Source organism: Agelaius phoeniceus, chromosome 13 (genome assembly GCF_051311805.1).
Source record: "Agelaius phoeniceus isolate bAgePho1 chromosome 13, bAgePho1.hap1, whole genome shotgun sequence".
NCBI lineage: Eukaryota > Metazoa > Chordata > Aves > Passeriformes > Icteridae > Agelaius > Agelaius phoeniceus.
Genome location: NC_135277.1, coordinates 16,267,342 through 16,283,217, shown reverse-complemented (window position 1 = coordinate 16,283,217; position 15,876 = coordinate 16,267,342). Strand labels below are relative to the sequence as shown.

General features: G+C 41.3%; 1 protein-coding gene across 4 annotated transcripts in view; it reads left to right on the top strand.

Annotated features, from left to right (window-relative positions):
• The window catches only part of SCAPER (S-phase cyclin A associated protein in the ER), a 142,988-nt gene that overhangs the window by 1,957 nt on the left and 125,155 nt on the right, over nt 1-15,876 (top strand). For 3 of the 4 annotated variants that reach the window (XM_077185411.1, XM_077185410.1, XM_077185409.1), the window contains exons 2-5: nt 827-902; nt 3,301-3,418; nt 9,881-9,951; nt 15,441-15,638. In XM_077185411.1, coding sequence (XP_077041526.1) covers nt 840-902; nt 3,301-3,418; nt 9,881-9,951; nt 15,441-15,638 — 450 coding nt within the window. In that variant the 5' untranslated portion in view covers nt 827-839. Of the gene's footprint in view, nt 1-41; nt 61-826; nt 903-3,300; nt 3,419-9,880; nt 9,952-15,440; nt 15,639-15,876 lie in introns of those variants that run through there. The other variant, XM_077185412.1, reaches the window with a different exon arrangement.

Here is a 15,876-nt window from a genome sequence, read left to right as displayed (position 1 = left end):
GCTAAAGCAGTGTCATTCATGGTAAAGGCCAACAAAATCTGACTTTGGATCTGATTAAAGGTTAATATTGTCTTTTTACCTGATTTTGAATAATTTAGAAGTGTCTTTAATTTCCTTTTAGTGTCTGATTCTTCAGATAAGTAAGATTAGACTGCACTCAAAATAGACTGCACTCAGCTGTTTAGAATTTATTAACCTTAAAGCCAAGGATTTAACTTTATTTCAGAATTGTTAACACTGTTCTGGAAATTCTTGATAAACCTATAAATATTTGCCCCTGTGGACTTTCTTCATTTGTGGCAATGGTTCTGTGTTACACCTGCATAAAGTGTTCACTTTGCCAGAGCTGACTTGTACAGGAGCCTTCACATCTTATAGTTACATAAGAACAGAGGTTTCAGTTTTATTTTACTTCATCATTAATTAGCTGATGCTGATTGTTAGTGCATCTCTGATTTGTTTTTCTTTCTGAATTGATCACCAACTTGCCCAGTTCTCTGTCACAGGGAAGATGATTCTACTTGCATCACTGCTGTAGAGCAGTCCATGCAATGATTTGTTTGAAAGTTTTGATAGTCTTTGTACTGTTTACTGTCTAACCACATAGAAAATTACATTTTTCTGTAGTGTCAGTCTCTTTTTGTTTTCTTCTTGGACTTTTGGCTGTTTTTAATAAGGAGCAATGCAAACACTTGACAAATAAAATTATCTTCTGACAACCTTACTGTGCTCATCTGATGTACATGACCTAAATGCTGCCAGCAAGCTAAAAGTAGTTTTAAAAGTGGTTGAAGGTAAAATTATTAATTGCATTTTTTTGACACAGGTATGAAAACTCAATGGGGTCATCCAAAAATGTAATAAGTGAGCCTGTTGATGCAGAGGAAGGCTATAACATGATGGTAAGACATTCAGTAGCTATTACACTGTATGGTATTTTTTCAACAGCAAGAAAAACTAATTTTTCATGTTGGGATTAATTAATAAATCAGTTCATTTGTACCTTCTATGAAAGTATTGATTCTAGGAGCTTAATAAATGTTATTCATTAATACTGTAGAGAGGAACCTTCAAAAAGGAATTTTCCAGTAGAATAAATCTGAGCATTTCTTCTGTTTTGCATCATGTCTAGTTGTGTTAGTATGTGGGGGTTTTTGCATTTATTCTTTTGCAGCTGGCTCCCATTTTAAGCTGCTTTTATCCAAGCTGTGCTGTGGTGTAAGACCTCAGTGTTTGGTCACACTCAGCAGTGTGGTGTTCCTGGAAGGGGCTGAGCTTAGAGCTGAATGACTTTGGGAATGCAGTGGATGAAACTGCTCGGTTTGTTTGCATCAGTGTATTTATATCTATGAGCATCATTTAAAAAAGTATCCTCATAAAAGGTCCTTTAGTATTTATACCCATGACAAGAAGTAGCACAGACTAAATAAGAAGCATTTGCTGTTTAAGGCTGAGCTGTTTCTGTCCCTCCTTTGGCCTGAGGGCTGATTGTATGCAGAGCAGAAGGAAGCTCCTTTGGACAGCTGAGTAGAAAACAGCAGGGATGCAGTCAAAGCCAGGGGTCAGTGTGTGAGGGAGGGGACTGCAGTGAGCTCTTGTCAGATGGAAAGGCTGTTCCTAGCCCCTCCTGCCCTTGGCACGGTGATTCTCACTTCTGCCTGTGCAGTTCCTCATTGCTGACTCCTGCTTGGGCCCCCCTTTTGACTCATCCAGGTTACAGAGATCAGAATTTTAAGTTAGGCTCTAGTTTCATTATACAAAATACCTTGAAATGTCATGATGAGATACTTATTGTTTCCTTTTAGGCTTTTCTGGCTTGTATAAAAATAAATAATTTGGGAAGTTAGTTTGTTGTGGACTAATGCAAAGTTTTAGACTCACTTCATTAAGCAATAAGGGATTAAAAACCCAAACCAAACTTGCTGCAGCAGAAATGGTCACGCTTACTAAAAACTCCTAGCAAGAACAGGCAATTAGTTTTATAGAATAAGGATAGATTAGAGCCAGTTCTGTACAGGTTCTGGGGGTTTTATGTGCTTTATTTGAGTTGCTTTGGGCCAAGGGATGTAATTTTGCTCTGTTTTCCAAAACTTCACAGATTCAGCAGTGCTGTTTTTTCCTCTATTGTGTTGCCTGGTCGTGTCTCTGGGCAGGTCTGTGAAGCACTAGATGGCACACTGTGCCTTCCAAAAAGGCAACTGAGGACATCTGGATGAGAGAAACCCAAGTTAAAAACTATTAGATTAGCATTAAAGTAAAAGGAGTTTCTCATTTGTGTTATGTTTCCTGCTGCCTTAAAAAATTCTAGCCACTCATCTTCTATATTTGTTTTTAGTGTAACTTTACTGTATTTTCTTTCTAAAGATGTAGAAGTGGTTGCAGGCTTGAGCCATATGATGGTAAAAATGAAAAGAGGAAAAATGTACCTCCTGATTAGTTCTGTAGAAAATCAGTCTAAAATAATTAGGTTTGTTTAACTTCATCATGGTTAAGTTGGCCAGTGTTTAAAGCTACCATGGTCAGCAGTTTGTGCTATCATGGCACATAACTGTATCATCACCTACATCCTTTGGCTTTGTTGCAAGTTATTGTCTGAGGATTAACTTTCCTACACTGTAGAAGAGGCATCATTTTATCTGATTGACATCTGTCAGTTATACAAATACTTCCTAATGTCCTTGGTTTCAAGTGTCTTGTGATGGTGCATCTCCCCAGTGCAAAGAACTGTGTTTATTAGTAAATGAAGGGCATCCCCAGTGTCTCTTATTCTGTCTTTGAGTGCTTGCAGCTTTGCAGTAACAGCCCATCACAGTTGCCAGGAAATACTTTCTAGGTTCTTGTCAGTGAGAGAGCTGGGATTTTATTCATGCTTCAGATGCTTCCCATACAGCTCATGCCTTTCTCCAGGCTCTCACCCATCAGCCAACACATGTATTTGGTCTCTGCTGCCTTTAGCTTGTATAATTAGTTCTAATTGACACAGGGTAATTAAAACATTTGTGAAGTCTGCTGTGATGTCCCAGCAGCATTGTCAAGCAATTAAATGAAAGTGATGTGGTCCAAAGGTACCCATCCTGAGGGCTGGGTAGTTACTCCCATGCTCTGCTGCTGAGTAAATCTGCTTCTGTGCAGAAGAATGGCAGTGAAAACGAATGCATCCACCTGTTTCAGATATTTGAGGAAAATTCAGCAGCTGTGCACCCCACATTGGATGGTGTAGCCACATACTGGATGAAATCAACATGTCAAACCAAAGATTTCTCTTTCTTTTGTGCCCATCGATGCATTTCTTGTTTTCAGGCTTCTTTCCAACGCTCCAACAGCCATGACAAAGTGAGGAAAATAGTGGCAGAAGAGGGACGGACAGCAAGGAACCTGATTGCCTGGAGTGTCCCACTGGAGAACAAGGAAGATGATGGTATGTCTTTAATACTCTTCCCAGTCCTTGCACTTCCATCCCTCTGTCAACTGGAGCTCCTCATCTGGAAATATTTTCCTTACATAAAATTTCTCTATTTAAAGATGTTCTGTTTAGCATACATAGTGTAATTTAGAAGTTTTTTTACAAAATGTGCCTTGTAGTTGGCAGATCACTTTGTAAAACCTTCCAGTGGCAGATTAAAAACTGTTTTAATTTATCTGCAAGTGACATCTAAGACTGTTTTCTTCTGCTGATATTGTCAAGATAGTTGTGTAACACAATGATGTTGTCCTAAAGTGCTCTCTTGTAACTGGGGAATTCAGAATTGTAGGGATGACTTAGAACAATCTAACAAATTGTTCTCTGTGTTCTAAAACAAAGAAATTTGGAAGTTTCTTTTGGGATCATTTCAGCTTTGGTAAATGCCAATGAAGACTTCTCTCTAAAGAAGGGGATATGTGGGGACAGCTTTCCCTAATGCAAGTCCTCAGAACAGTTTTATTACTGTTGTAATACTCTCTTGTGGTATGATGACTTAAGGAGCCAAGAATTGACTTTTATTTTTATCCTACTCAAACTGTTCCAGATGTCTGAATGCTGGTTTTGAGAACTTCATCTCAAATATTTTTGTAGCTGCATGTCCCTGTCCAGGTGCTGCAGCTTTTAAGTGTCTAAAAGTAAATTTTTTTTATGCTGTGAAGATGGTTGAACATGGGAACCAGTTGCCTTGAAAAACTGTGGGCATCATCTTCCTTGGAGATGCTCAAAACCTCCCTGGACATAGCTCTGGGCAGCCTGGAGGTTGAGTTAAACCATCTCTAGAGGCTCCTTCCAACCTCAGCTGCTCTGTGATTCTGCCAGTGGAAAAGATATTTCTAACAAATGTTATGTCTTAAGGTGCAAGATAATTCACCCTATGTCTGATGCAAAGTTGAAACTGTCTTTAAGCAGAGTAGAAGTGGGGCCCAAAGTATTTCCAGATTCCAAATGACACCTCTGGGGAAGGTAGTGATAGTAATGTGTGTGAGGTAAGGGAACATGCAGTGTATTTCCAGTAGTATTTTTGAGCAAGTTGTGAGTTGATTCACTTTCTGTGTAAAGAGTCTGTTATTTTTGAATACTACCTTGCTTGTAATATTATTTTAGAAACTTTAATGCTTTTTCCTTAAAAATGTCTGTGAGTTGTAGATTAATGTTTGCTCTAACAAATTCTGCTAAACCATGATAAATGAATGTAAAAGTAAATTTTTAGCTTTCATTAAATAGTAGTTATGTACAGTAATTAAAATCCAAGTAGCTGTATTCATTCCCTTCTTTTGGTCCTATTAGCCCCATTGTAGTTTTAAAACTTTGTCAGTGGTGCTTTCTTTTAAATATTTCTTAAATTATAAGCTGACCTTTTTGCACAATGCAAAGGATCTGATGATTATTGCCTGATGGAGAGTTTCCCTGTGAAAAGGAACTTGTGGTTAGTGAAAGCCTGGCAGAGGCAGATCCTTTATCTCTTGACCCTTGCCTGGTGTGGGGGTGTTTATGGTGAGCTCTGGTTCATTTTTTACTGATCCTTCCATAGGTGCTGTGTCCCTGAGGGATGACACAGCAATATTATGGATTAGGACACTTCTAACTTGTTCAAGGGTTGTGTAAATCAGGCCAAAGGTTCAGGGTGCCTGAGCCAATCCTGCCACTCTCCTGCACAAAGCAGAATTTTGTGTTTGGGCAGTTTCTTCTGCTCATAATGTTCAGAGGTATTGATTTGGCAGCACCAGTGTGTGATTTAACATTTTAAATTATAAACTGTTATTCATAATGAGATTTTTTTCCAGACACAGTGAAGGTATGAGCACTTTTTATTACTAGGGTTATAGAGGGTTTTATAGAGGATTGATTAATTAAAATGCTGAATTCACCTTTTCCATTTGTATCCTTTTTCTATTTCCTTTAAAAATTGTGTGCTTGTGTTCTTCTTCCCATTTTTTTCCTCTTGCTCTGAAAGACTTGTGTATTTTATATAGCATACATAGATAAAAGAGAAATCAAAACCTTCTGATTCCATACATAGTTCCAGCCAGTAAGCAGTATTTCCTTAAAAAGGAAAGAGATTTCTGGAATGGCAGGTGATAGGTCTGTTGTGTGTTTTGGAGCAGTGTGCACCCCAGTTATGTCAGATCTGAAATTCTAATTATGAATACAGATCAATGCCATGACCAAATCCCAGGCACAGTGGGGCTGGTCTGGGAGAGTGACTGTAACACTTCCCAACCATTGACATTCAAATACTCCTTCACAGAATCCTGTAGTACACAGCAGATTCTGTTGGATAAACTTATCAACCCTATTGTCAGCTTGGTGTCTTGGAGGAGTCTTGAAACAGAAATATTCACTCTTCTGGTATTTGTTTCCAGAATGGAATTTGTATTCCAAACCTGCAGCCAGCAGTCACCAATTGCAGTCACATTGCTTTTGCCCACCTTGGAAGGCTGTGATAATTCCAATGGAGGGTTTCAGAATTTTTTCTTTTGTGATTATTTCACATGCTTAGAATTAAGTTTGAGGCACTGAATGCAGATAAGCAACTACACACAAATTTTATTACAAAATCTTAGGTATGATATTAGCAACAGTTAAAAAATTGCAGAGGCCTGACATGTTAATAGATGGGAAGATGTCTCTGGAACTTTGAGATGTGTAGAAAAATTGGAAAATCTGGTATTTGTGACTGTTCTCTTCCTATTCCCTATTTGTTTAAAATCCCTTGGGCTCTTGCCATACAGAATTCATTTGCAGATTAAGCATTTCAGGGTAAGGAAACATATTTTAGTAGTTGAAAGGTACCTGGCACACTCTGGGGGAGCTTGCAGCATATTCCACTGTTTTAGCAAGGAACTGCTGCAGAAAAGAAGTTTTGTGGGATGTGATCAAAGTGATGAACTTTGTCTCTCTTTGGCCACGTGAGGCACTGTGAGAGTCCTGAGTGCACACGTTGGGGTGAGCCCTTGCAGCACGTGGTGCAGAATGTGGTGTGGAGGGAAGGGGACCCTTTAAAGCTCATCAGTCCCAAACCTTGAATTTCACTGGAACAAATGGGCAATCCAGTCTAGTGCAGGTAGGTGAATACAGGGCCACTGTATTCTGGGTGAGACCCTGTCAGTAACTTATAAAATTAATTTTGTGCAAAATATATTGCTGCAATTTAATTTAGAGGTGGGAAAACACGAAGAATATTGGTTCTATCCATGCTTGAAGGCAGTCATTTCTCCAGGTCCTAGAGTAGAGGTGGCTGGCCTTTGAGTCATGGAGAAATATGTGTGTTGTACATGGCCTTTGAGTCATGGAGAAATATGTGTGTTGTACATGGCCTTTGAGTCATGGGGAAATATGTGTAACATAGCCTTTGAGTCAAGGAGCTGTCAAAGAGTATGGCCTTTGAGCAAAGAGCTATGTGTGTTGTACATGGCCTTTGAGTCATAGAAAAATATGTGTATTGTACTTGAATATCTGTACAACTGTTAACAAGTAAAAAAAGGAAGAACTATAGTAGAGGTGGCCTTTGAGTCCTGGCAAAATGCACCTATTGTACTTGAATATCTGTGTAGAGGCTTTGCCCCAGAAAGTCCCAGTTGTCCTTAATTGGGCTGCAGCTGTGACCAATGAAGATAACTGGGATAAAAGGGGGGTGGGCTGGCCAGTCAGGGAGAGCCTTGAAAGAGCTTTGAACTGAGAAAGGCCAACATGCAGAAGAAAGAGTCTGTGCTGTGAAGATCTGCAGCTGTAAGAACATGCTGAAGAGGTATGGGACTTTAGAAATCTGATAACAACAGTGTGGGACTCTAGAAACAGAACAACAACAGGGTCCTTAGCACAGTACAGTTAGAAAAATAGCATCTACTGCTGCTGCACAAACTTTTAAAAGATGTGGTTCAAAATACAATTAGAAACTTCAGTATGCTTCCTCAGTATAAAATTACCATTTCTGCTGAGGGTGTGATGATGAACAGTGTCAAAGACATTGAACCAACATATGCAGTTGATTTCTGCCGTAGCCAGGACAGAAATAAAGGCAGCAATTAACTCCTAAATGTGAAGGCAGTTCCCACATTTCCCATACCAGTAAAAGTATCCAAAAGAGAGAGGTGAGCAGGATGGTTGTTGAGGTTGTTAGGTAAAAGATAGCTTTTGAAAATAGGTTATCAGTGGGGGTTTTTGGCAGGTATTGGCACCTCTGCTTTTTGGACAGGAAGATTCACAAATCATAAGCCCTGTGTGCTTCATATTTAAACACCAGACAGGGAGGAAATGGACTTCTAGTGTAAAATATGGCTGTAGCTCCTCCAATGCTGCAGAACTTTGCTACTTTATATATTTCACATGGGCAACTTAATAGCTAAAGGAGATGATCTTGGGTCACAATTGTTCTCTCCTTACAATTCAGTCAGCTGCTAGCAGGGGGTGCCCTTCAGGTGTCACTGAAGTCTGTGCCTCTCTTAGCAAAGCCAGCATGGTGTAGCTACACACCAGTTACACACCAGTTACACACCACATACAAACAGCCATTGGGCAGTGCTGCCACTGCTTGGGAGTATAGAGAGACAAAAGCAGAAATAATCTTCTCATTACCAGAGCCATTATTGTAAAATAATGAACAAGAAAATGAACAAGAAAGCTTGAAAATGTGGCTGCTGCTGAAATTCAAAGTTTTTTGGCCTACACACCTTAAGAAAAAGTTAGTCCTTGCCCCACACTATATTAAGTTTTCAAAACCTGCTCTTTTGCATCTAAATGTCTGCCCCACATAGGAAGTGCCTGGAATCTTGCTTTTGTCTTTAGAAGGGACTTGTTCAGACATTTCACAGATCTTAGATGATGGATTGTTATTCTGGATTTTATAGAATCTAAAAAGTCTGCAACTTGATGTGTTCTCTGCCCCTTTTTATTTCAATAAACCCTTACTTGTGGCAAACCTTTTCACTGTGCAAGTCCTGTATGCCACTGCCTTCAAAACCTTGTCTTTGCAGAATGTAAATCACATCAGAAGAGAGATTTGGGTGATTGAAATATTTCTGTTATCAGAAGTCTACCATGGAACTATTCCCCAGTTCAAGCTTTTTAGTGACTAGGAAGGTTTTATACAGGTAGTACCTGAATGATTTTTTTTTCCTCAATGCTGCTAAATTGAGTTCAATATATTAGTTTATACCTGTTTTTTGGCTAATGTAACATTTAAAAATGAATTACCAAGCAAATCATTTTTAATTTGTTTTAAATGAAAAGCCTTGTTGCCTGGAATAGCCAATGATCCAAACCAGCTGTGCAAACCATCTGTACCACTGCTTGATTAAGACAGGTTTGCAGCTACTTTACATAACCAGAGCAATGTAAAACAGCTGGGCTGCATTTGGGAATTTGGCCTCATCTGTTAAAAACTCAACTGGACAATTCTGAAATTTAAGAATATCTCCATGGTCTAGGAAGGACTATATTCAACTAATGCATTGCTTTGCTTGGCTTCATCCAGCTAAATAATCTTGAAACTTCTCTTTGGATGTAATCTTTGCTAGAGAAAACTCTGGCCATAGTTACTGTTTTGTCTTAACTTGCTTACATTTTTGGTAACTGGATCCTCTGAGTTTTGTGTTGAGCAAGTTTAGATACTTGGAGGAATAATTCTTTTTACATTACCCTATAGCAAATCTCAAAGATTAAGTGCACACAGATCAGGTTGGTCTAGGCTAACACAGATTTTTCTATGCAAAGATAACTCTGAATCAGTTAAGTGCCACCAGTGCAGCACTGAGACCTGGAATCACCCCCTCTGACTGGGAATTTAAACTGATTTTGGAAGCATACTTGCTCAAGTTACTTTGTATAAACAGTGGAGGAAGACAGGTATGTTTGAGAAGGGATTCCATGTCTAAAGGAGAAGGACTTGTGTTCTGTGAATGTTTTTCTCTCTTCCTTTGGCTGTCTAAATGTTGATGAACTAAATCCTGACCTAAGTTCTGTTTTTTCCCATCTTTCTTGGCAGAACAGCTCCAGAAGAACTAAATCATTACATTTAGTTTTCCTAATTAATGTATTTCTTGTTTGAATTCTGTAATAGCTGGTGGAGCAATCAATCAAAAGCAGACTTCTTAAAATTTATATAGAAAACTAGTATCATGTTTGACATGTAGATTGTAATTTTATGATTTTTAGAGGCACTGAGAACTCAAAGCTTACCTTTGTTTAATGAAGTCTGTGTGTTTTGCCTTTCTTGTATTTTTTTCATTCTCTAGTGTTTTCTGGCATTATCCACATTCTAAACAGTGGAATATATATTTTGAATATAAAATTTGCCAAACCTCTTAACTCAGAAATTGTGCCCCTCTCAGTGCATTGCAAGATGAGATACGTGCATTTTAGAGTGCTCTATTTAATTAAAATCAGTATTGTTGATTAAAACAGTTGCTTCTCCCACAGGAAAATCGAAATGGCAGTCTGGTGGAAAAACAAAAAGGGTGACTCAAGGAGCACACAAGACTGCAAAACAGGTATCTGCTCATTTCTTACTGTGACATAAAATAGATGACATAACACTGTTTTTTTCTGTTAGATCACTGGTATATTGGTGGCTGATTAATGCTTTTCTAAAACTGTGCATCCATTGTCTTTTCAAAGCATAGGAATTTCAAAGTCAAGTATTGAGAAGTTAAAATTGCCAGAATTTCAGTTATCTTGCTCAGCCTTTCCTTTTGGCACTTCCCAGCCTCTGCACACATGACTTATTGGCATTGAAGTTATTTGAAGGAAAGTGCTGTTCAATAAAATGATACAGGATAGTCCTGCTGTAATACACTGCTTATACAGGGGCTGCCTTTCTTCCCAGTTTCTAGTTCAAGGAAATTTCTTGACCTTAAGTGTCAGTGGCTCAAGTCAGTATATCTTAATTTGGAGAAGAGTCCAGGTGAGTAAAATTTCTAAGAGTTAGGACTGGAAAGCAAATTTGACTGAGAGTTGTCAAGAAGACACCACTCCTATTTTTATTCAGTTTGTTTTTTCCCTCTGTGAATGACAACCTTTATTACATTAATAAAGTAATACCTCAATCTTTCCTCATGTTTAATATTTTTAACCACTGTTTTTCTTTGATTTATGGATTTAGCCATTAGTACAGCTTTAGCCATTTAATGTTTTGAGGCAGCCTGTCAGAATTTGGTAATAAAGCATATGGAAGATGTTATTTTTTGAAAAAAATAAAAATGTTCTGCTTCCATAGAGATGTATTTGCATCTTTCAAACCCAGGCATTGCTTTCCCAGTGCAGTTTGGCATCTGTGTTCCCTGCTCACACAGTGCTGCATTACAGACATGGTGTGTGCTGCTTCCCTTGGTGAGGCAGGGGTGTCCCTGGGGTTCCCTTGGTGTGGGAGGGGGTGTCCCTGGTGTTCCCTTGGTGAGGCAGGGGGTGTCACTGGTGTCCCTGGTGTTCCCTTGGTGAGGCAGGGGGTGTCCCTGGTGTTCCCTTGGTGTGGCAGGGGTGTCCCTGGTGTTCCCTTGGTGTGGCAGGGGGTGTCCCTGGTGTCCCTGGTGTTCCCTTGGTGTGGCAGGGGGTGTCCCTGGTGTCCCTGGTGTTCCCTTGGTGAGGCAGGGGTGTCCCTGGTGTTCCCTTGGTGAGGCAGGGGTGTCCCTGGTGTTCCCTTGGTGTGGCAGGGGGTGTCCCTGGTGTCCCTGGGGTTCCCTTGGTGAGGCAGGGGTGTCCCTGGGGTTCCCTTGGTGAGGCAGGGGGTGTCCCTGGTGTTCCCTTGGTGAGGCAGGGGGTGTCCCTGGTGTTCCCTTGGTGTAGCAGGGGGTGTCCCTGGGGTTCCCTTGGTGTAGCAGGGGGTGTCCCTGGTATTCCCTTGGTGAGGCAGGGGGTGTCCCTGGTATTCCCTTGGTGAGGCAGGGGGTGTCCTTGGTGTCCCTGGTGTTCCCTTGGTGAGGCAGGGGGTGTCCCTGGTGTGCCTGGGGTTCCCTTGGTGAGGCAAGGGGTGTCACTGATGTGCCTGGTGTTCCCTTGGTGTGGCAGGGGGTGTCCCTGGTGTTCCCTTGGTGTGGCAGGGGGTGTCCCTGGTGTTCCCTTGGTGTGGCAGGGGGTGTCCCTGGTGTTCCCTTGGTGTGGCAGGGGGTGTCACTGGTGTCCCTGGTGTTCCCTTGGTGTGGCAGGGGGTGTCACTGGTGTTCCCTTGGTGAGCCAGGGGGTGTCCCTGGGGTTCCCTTGGTGAGGCAGGGGTGTCCCTGGGGTTCCCTTGGTGTGGCAGGGGGTGTCCCTGGTGTGCCTGGTGTTCCCTTGGTGTGGCAGGGGGTGTCCCTGGTGTTCCCTTGGTGAGGCAGGGGGTGTCCCTGGTGTTCCCTTGGTGAGGCAGGGGGTGTCCCTGGTGTTCCCTTGGTGAGGCAGGGGGTGTCCCTGGGGTTCCCTTGGTGTGGCAGGGGGTGTCCCTGCTGTCCCTGGGGTTCCCTTGGTGAGGCAGGGGGTGTCCCTGGTGTTCCCTTGGTGTGGCAGGGGGTGTCCCTGGTGTTCCCTTGGTGAGGCAGGGGGTGTCACTGGTGTCCCTGGTGTTCCCTTGGTGTGGCAGGGGGTGTCCCTGGTGTTCCCTTGTTGAGGCAGGGGGTGTCCCTGGTGTGCCTGGGGCTCCCTCTCAGGGTGTGCCCCCAGAAGAGGGAGGTGGAGGGCAATGTGTACTTTGGGTTCTGTCTCACTGGGGGTTATGTGAACCCTGAGTTTTCAGGGTTGCTTGGTTGCTGCTCAGTGTGGGGTTGCTGTGCTGAAGCTCCTGTCACTGACACAGTGCATTCCTGGTGGCTCAGTTGAGGTTTGAGCACTGCTGAGTGTCTGTGCAGCTTGGCATCTCAATTTGGCATTCAGCACCTCCATTCCTGCTGCTTTTCAGACACTGGATTCTGCTGTAATTGGTGGCTTTTTCTTTTTTGGCTTAGTTTTGTTGAGCTTTCACATTTAATTTTCCTTTACATATAAATGGGCCACTAATCTCAAGAAAATAAACTTACAAGAGCTGTTTCATATGATCTTACCAACCTCATCTTCCTTTCAGTAGGGTGCTGGCAAATATACATTCAATAAATTTTGGCATCCCAGGAGTTTAAATATACATTGCATACTTTCCACAAATCCTGAAATTACTGAAACTATTAGGAGAAAAAAAAAAAAACCAAATTAAAAAACACCAAGAGATTTAATTTAATATCACTTTCATCGTCCATGCTGGGTTACTTGGGATGTAAGAAGTGGTGTTTCTGTGTCTGTTAACTTCAAAGGTACATCAGCTTTGCATCTTCTGCACTTGAAGGTTTGAACTGTTGCTGCAAGTTAAAATACTTTTTCTGATTTAATGCTAACCTGCTTGTGTGATAGTGTCTACAAGAAATCAGGTAGGTTAGAGGGTTTTATCCTTTCAAAGGTGTTCTGCTGGAGCACTGGTAGCAGTAAATGTTGCTTGGGTTTTACTGAGACCCTGAAAGTCTGCATACAGGATAATGATGGAACTGCTGTGGCTTACAGAGCCTACACAAGGTGTTTTTCTAATTCAAATTTGGCTGATATATAAGAGAAAAGATAAATGGATGCCAAATACAGCAGATGGATAACATTTATTGCTAAATATCAAAACATATTCCATGACATTGTCTTTTAAAGATAGGTTTGGACATGTATCTTTCAGAGTGGGAATTATGCATGTTTCCCATTCCAAAACAACTGATCCTTTTTATCAGCAGTATTATCTGAATGACTGTAAACCTAATCACTTTCCTGAGGTCCCATTTTATAAATACTGACAGCAATAGGTAACACTGTTATTTTTATGTAGCTATTTATGATTCTGTAGTTGTGCTTGCTTCATTATAAACAGTAGTTTCAAGGAGCTATAAATTAGCCAGAATATAAGCTTTGCTTTAAATGTTTTTACACAAGGCCTCAGCCTAGGAGCATCTTTTTTCCTAGCAGTTTTTTAAAAGGTGACTTATGTAATGGAAGAAAAAATATGAAACCCTTCTGAAATTGCTTTTCATTGGTTGTTTATGCCATGCATCTTTCTGAGCATGACTCTCATGCATACATTAACTGGGGTTCATCTGGAGTACAGTTGAAGCACTTGGAGATATATGTAAGGGTAGCCAAGATGTTGGTGTGATTGTAGTAAATCAGGTGCCCATTCTTCTGCAACTTACAGAAAAATTAGCATCTCACCACAAAAGCAGATGAGAGCATAACCACTCTGAGGCACTGTGTCTCCCTCCCTAAGTGCAAAGTGGAATTTGTTTGATGGTGTGTGTGGTACAGGACAAAAGGCTTGAATCCTGGCCAATTGTTTTGGAAATTACAATGTTTCTAGTTAGTGATTGGATATTCTAATTATAAATTTGTATTACTGTGTACTGTCCTGTGTGGTGCCAGTTTCAGCTGTTCTTATTCAGTCCCCAAAGTAGAGCATTTACAGTGGGACTTTGCATTAACCCCTGCAAGAGTACTCCAGTAGGAACTGATGTGCTGCAGATCCATGCCTCAGTGGAGCAGTGCATCAGAACTACATTAAAAGTGCTGTTAAATACATGAATGTGAAAAGCCCACCCAAACCAGACTACCTTAACAGGTAGCTGACAGCTCCATCAGGACATGGCACACAGCTGGGTGTCACCTGCTGTTCACTGAGGGTGCTGCTCCACTGGATATGGAATGCACAAGCTTATGGCAGCAGCCTTTTACAGCTTGTTTTCTTCTGTGGGAGAGAAGTTTAGGTTTAATAAGGGCAGTGTCACAGAACCAAGCAGTGATTTGGTATTTTTAGCCAAATAGGTGTGTTTCAGAACTCTTTGGAATGTCCTGCACACCCATCCCATTTAGCATGTTTGTGGGGGTACCAGTCATTGGTTTTTCTGGGTCTGGATTGAAGACACTTGAGACAGTGATTTGTGTTTGGACTCAAGTGTTTATTTCTTATCAGTAAAACAGTCTCACTACTGTGAGTTCAGCTTTTCATTAGAAGGCACAAAATGGCCAACAATCTCTTGGTACAAAGGCTTTTAAGACTAAACTATCCAATTAAGAGCTGACACCTAGATTATTTTCCCTTTTAACCCAATAACTGATCCCAAAGTGCCCCCAGTGCAGACTTTTCTGTCCAATTACAAAATGCCACCCAAACCCATGAAGAAGAAGGAAGAAGAAGCAAGAAGAAGAAACTCAGGACAACACCCTGTGCCCTCCATCTTGCTTCCATCCACAACCCTCTGGTTCGCATTTTAAAAATCCAAAAACCTAAATATCTCACCAAGTGATATATACCTACTCTGCTCTCTATAATCTATTCCACACTTTTGTGGATTCCAGTCTATCTTGAAGTCTAGGAAACTTTCTCCATGAATGAGGGTCAAAGTCAGTGCTCCCCTGGGGATCAGGACACCCCAGAGCAGACAGAGAAATATTTCTGGTGCCCTGGGTTTCCATACATGCTGGCTGTCCCCTGCACCTGTGCAGCAAAGCAGGACTGGGTCATTTAAATCTGTGGTTTAGGGTGCATTTCAGTGGCATTAACACGTTTTACCATGAGGGTTTAAAAACAATCACATTATATGTAATGTCTTGGTAATAGAATTTCTCTGTGGTGGAATATTGCTGTTATGTTTTAGTAAAATGCTATTTTCACCTCTGGATATACACATCTGTCAGAAAAAGGAATACAGGGTATGTAATTAGAAAATGTATCTTTCCAGTGTGCTGAGAGGCAGAGTATCTCCTACTGTTGTGGAATGCAAATATGATAACTGTCAAAGAAACAGAATCTAGTTGATCATAAGTGCTGTGTATATTTAAGAAAGTGTGTGTTAAAAACCTCAGGTGAGTGCAATGATGTGGTGATCTGCAGTGAAAATGTCCTTGTTTACAGGTGTTTCAATAGGTTGATGAAAGGTGTGCTGCACAGAGACCCAACTCCTTACCACACTTCTGTTTGTTGTTCTCCTTTCCCCTTGTACCTCCTTGCTTTCAGAACAGTTCCTTGGACTGTAAATTAACAGCAGCAGGAGCTGGAGACAAGAACTTTGACAAAAGCCCAACGAAGGCCAGGCAGCCTCGCAAGGTGGATCTGCGGGCGCGCTACTGGGCCTTCCTGTTCGACAACCTGCGGCGGGCGGTCGATGAAATCTACGTCACCTGTGAGTCCGACCAGAGTGTGGTGGAGTGCAAGGTAATGCCCCAGCTGCCCTTTGCCTAGCTGCCTTCTGTCTGGCTTGTTTATATTTTAGAAAAGAGGTAAATGAGGAATTAGAGCTTCATTTGTGTTTTGTATAGGCTTTTAGATTGGAAAGCCGAGGATATGTGTATTCATATTTAAGAAAATGCTTTCATCTTGAGCAAGGACTAATTTTTAAATTATATAAAACTTGTCATGTTGTACATGATATTATTAGAGCTCAGCTGTTTGG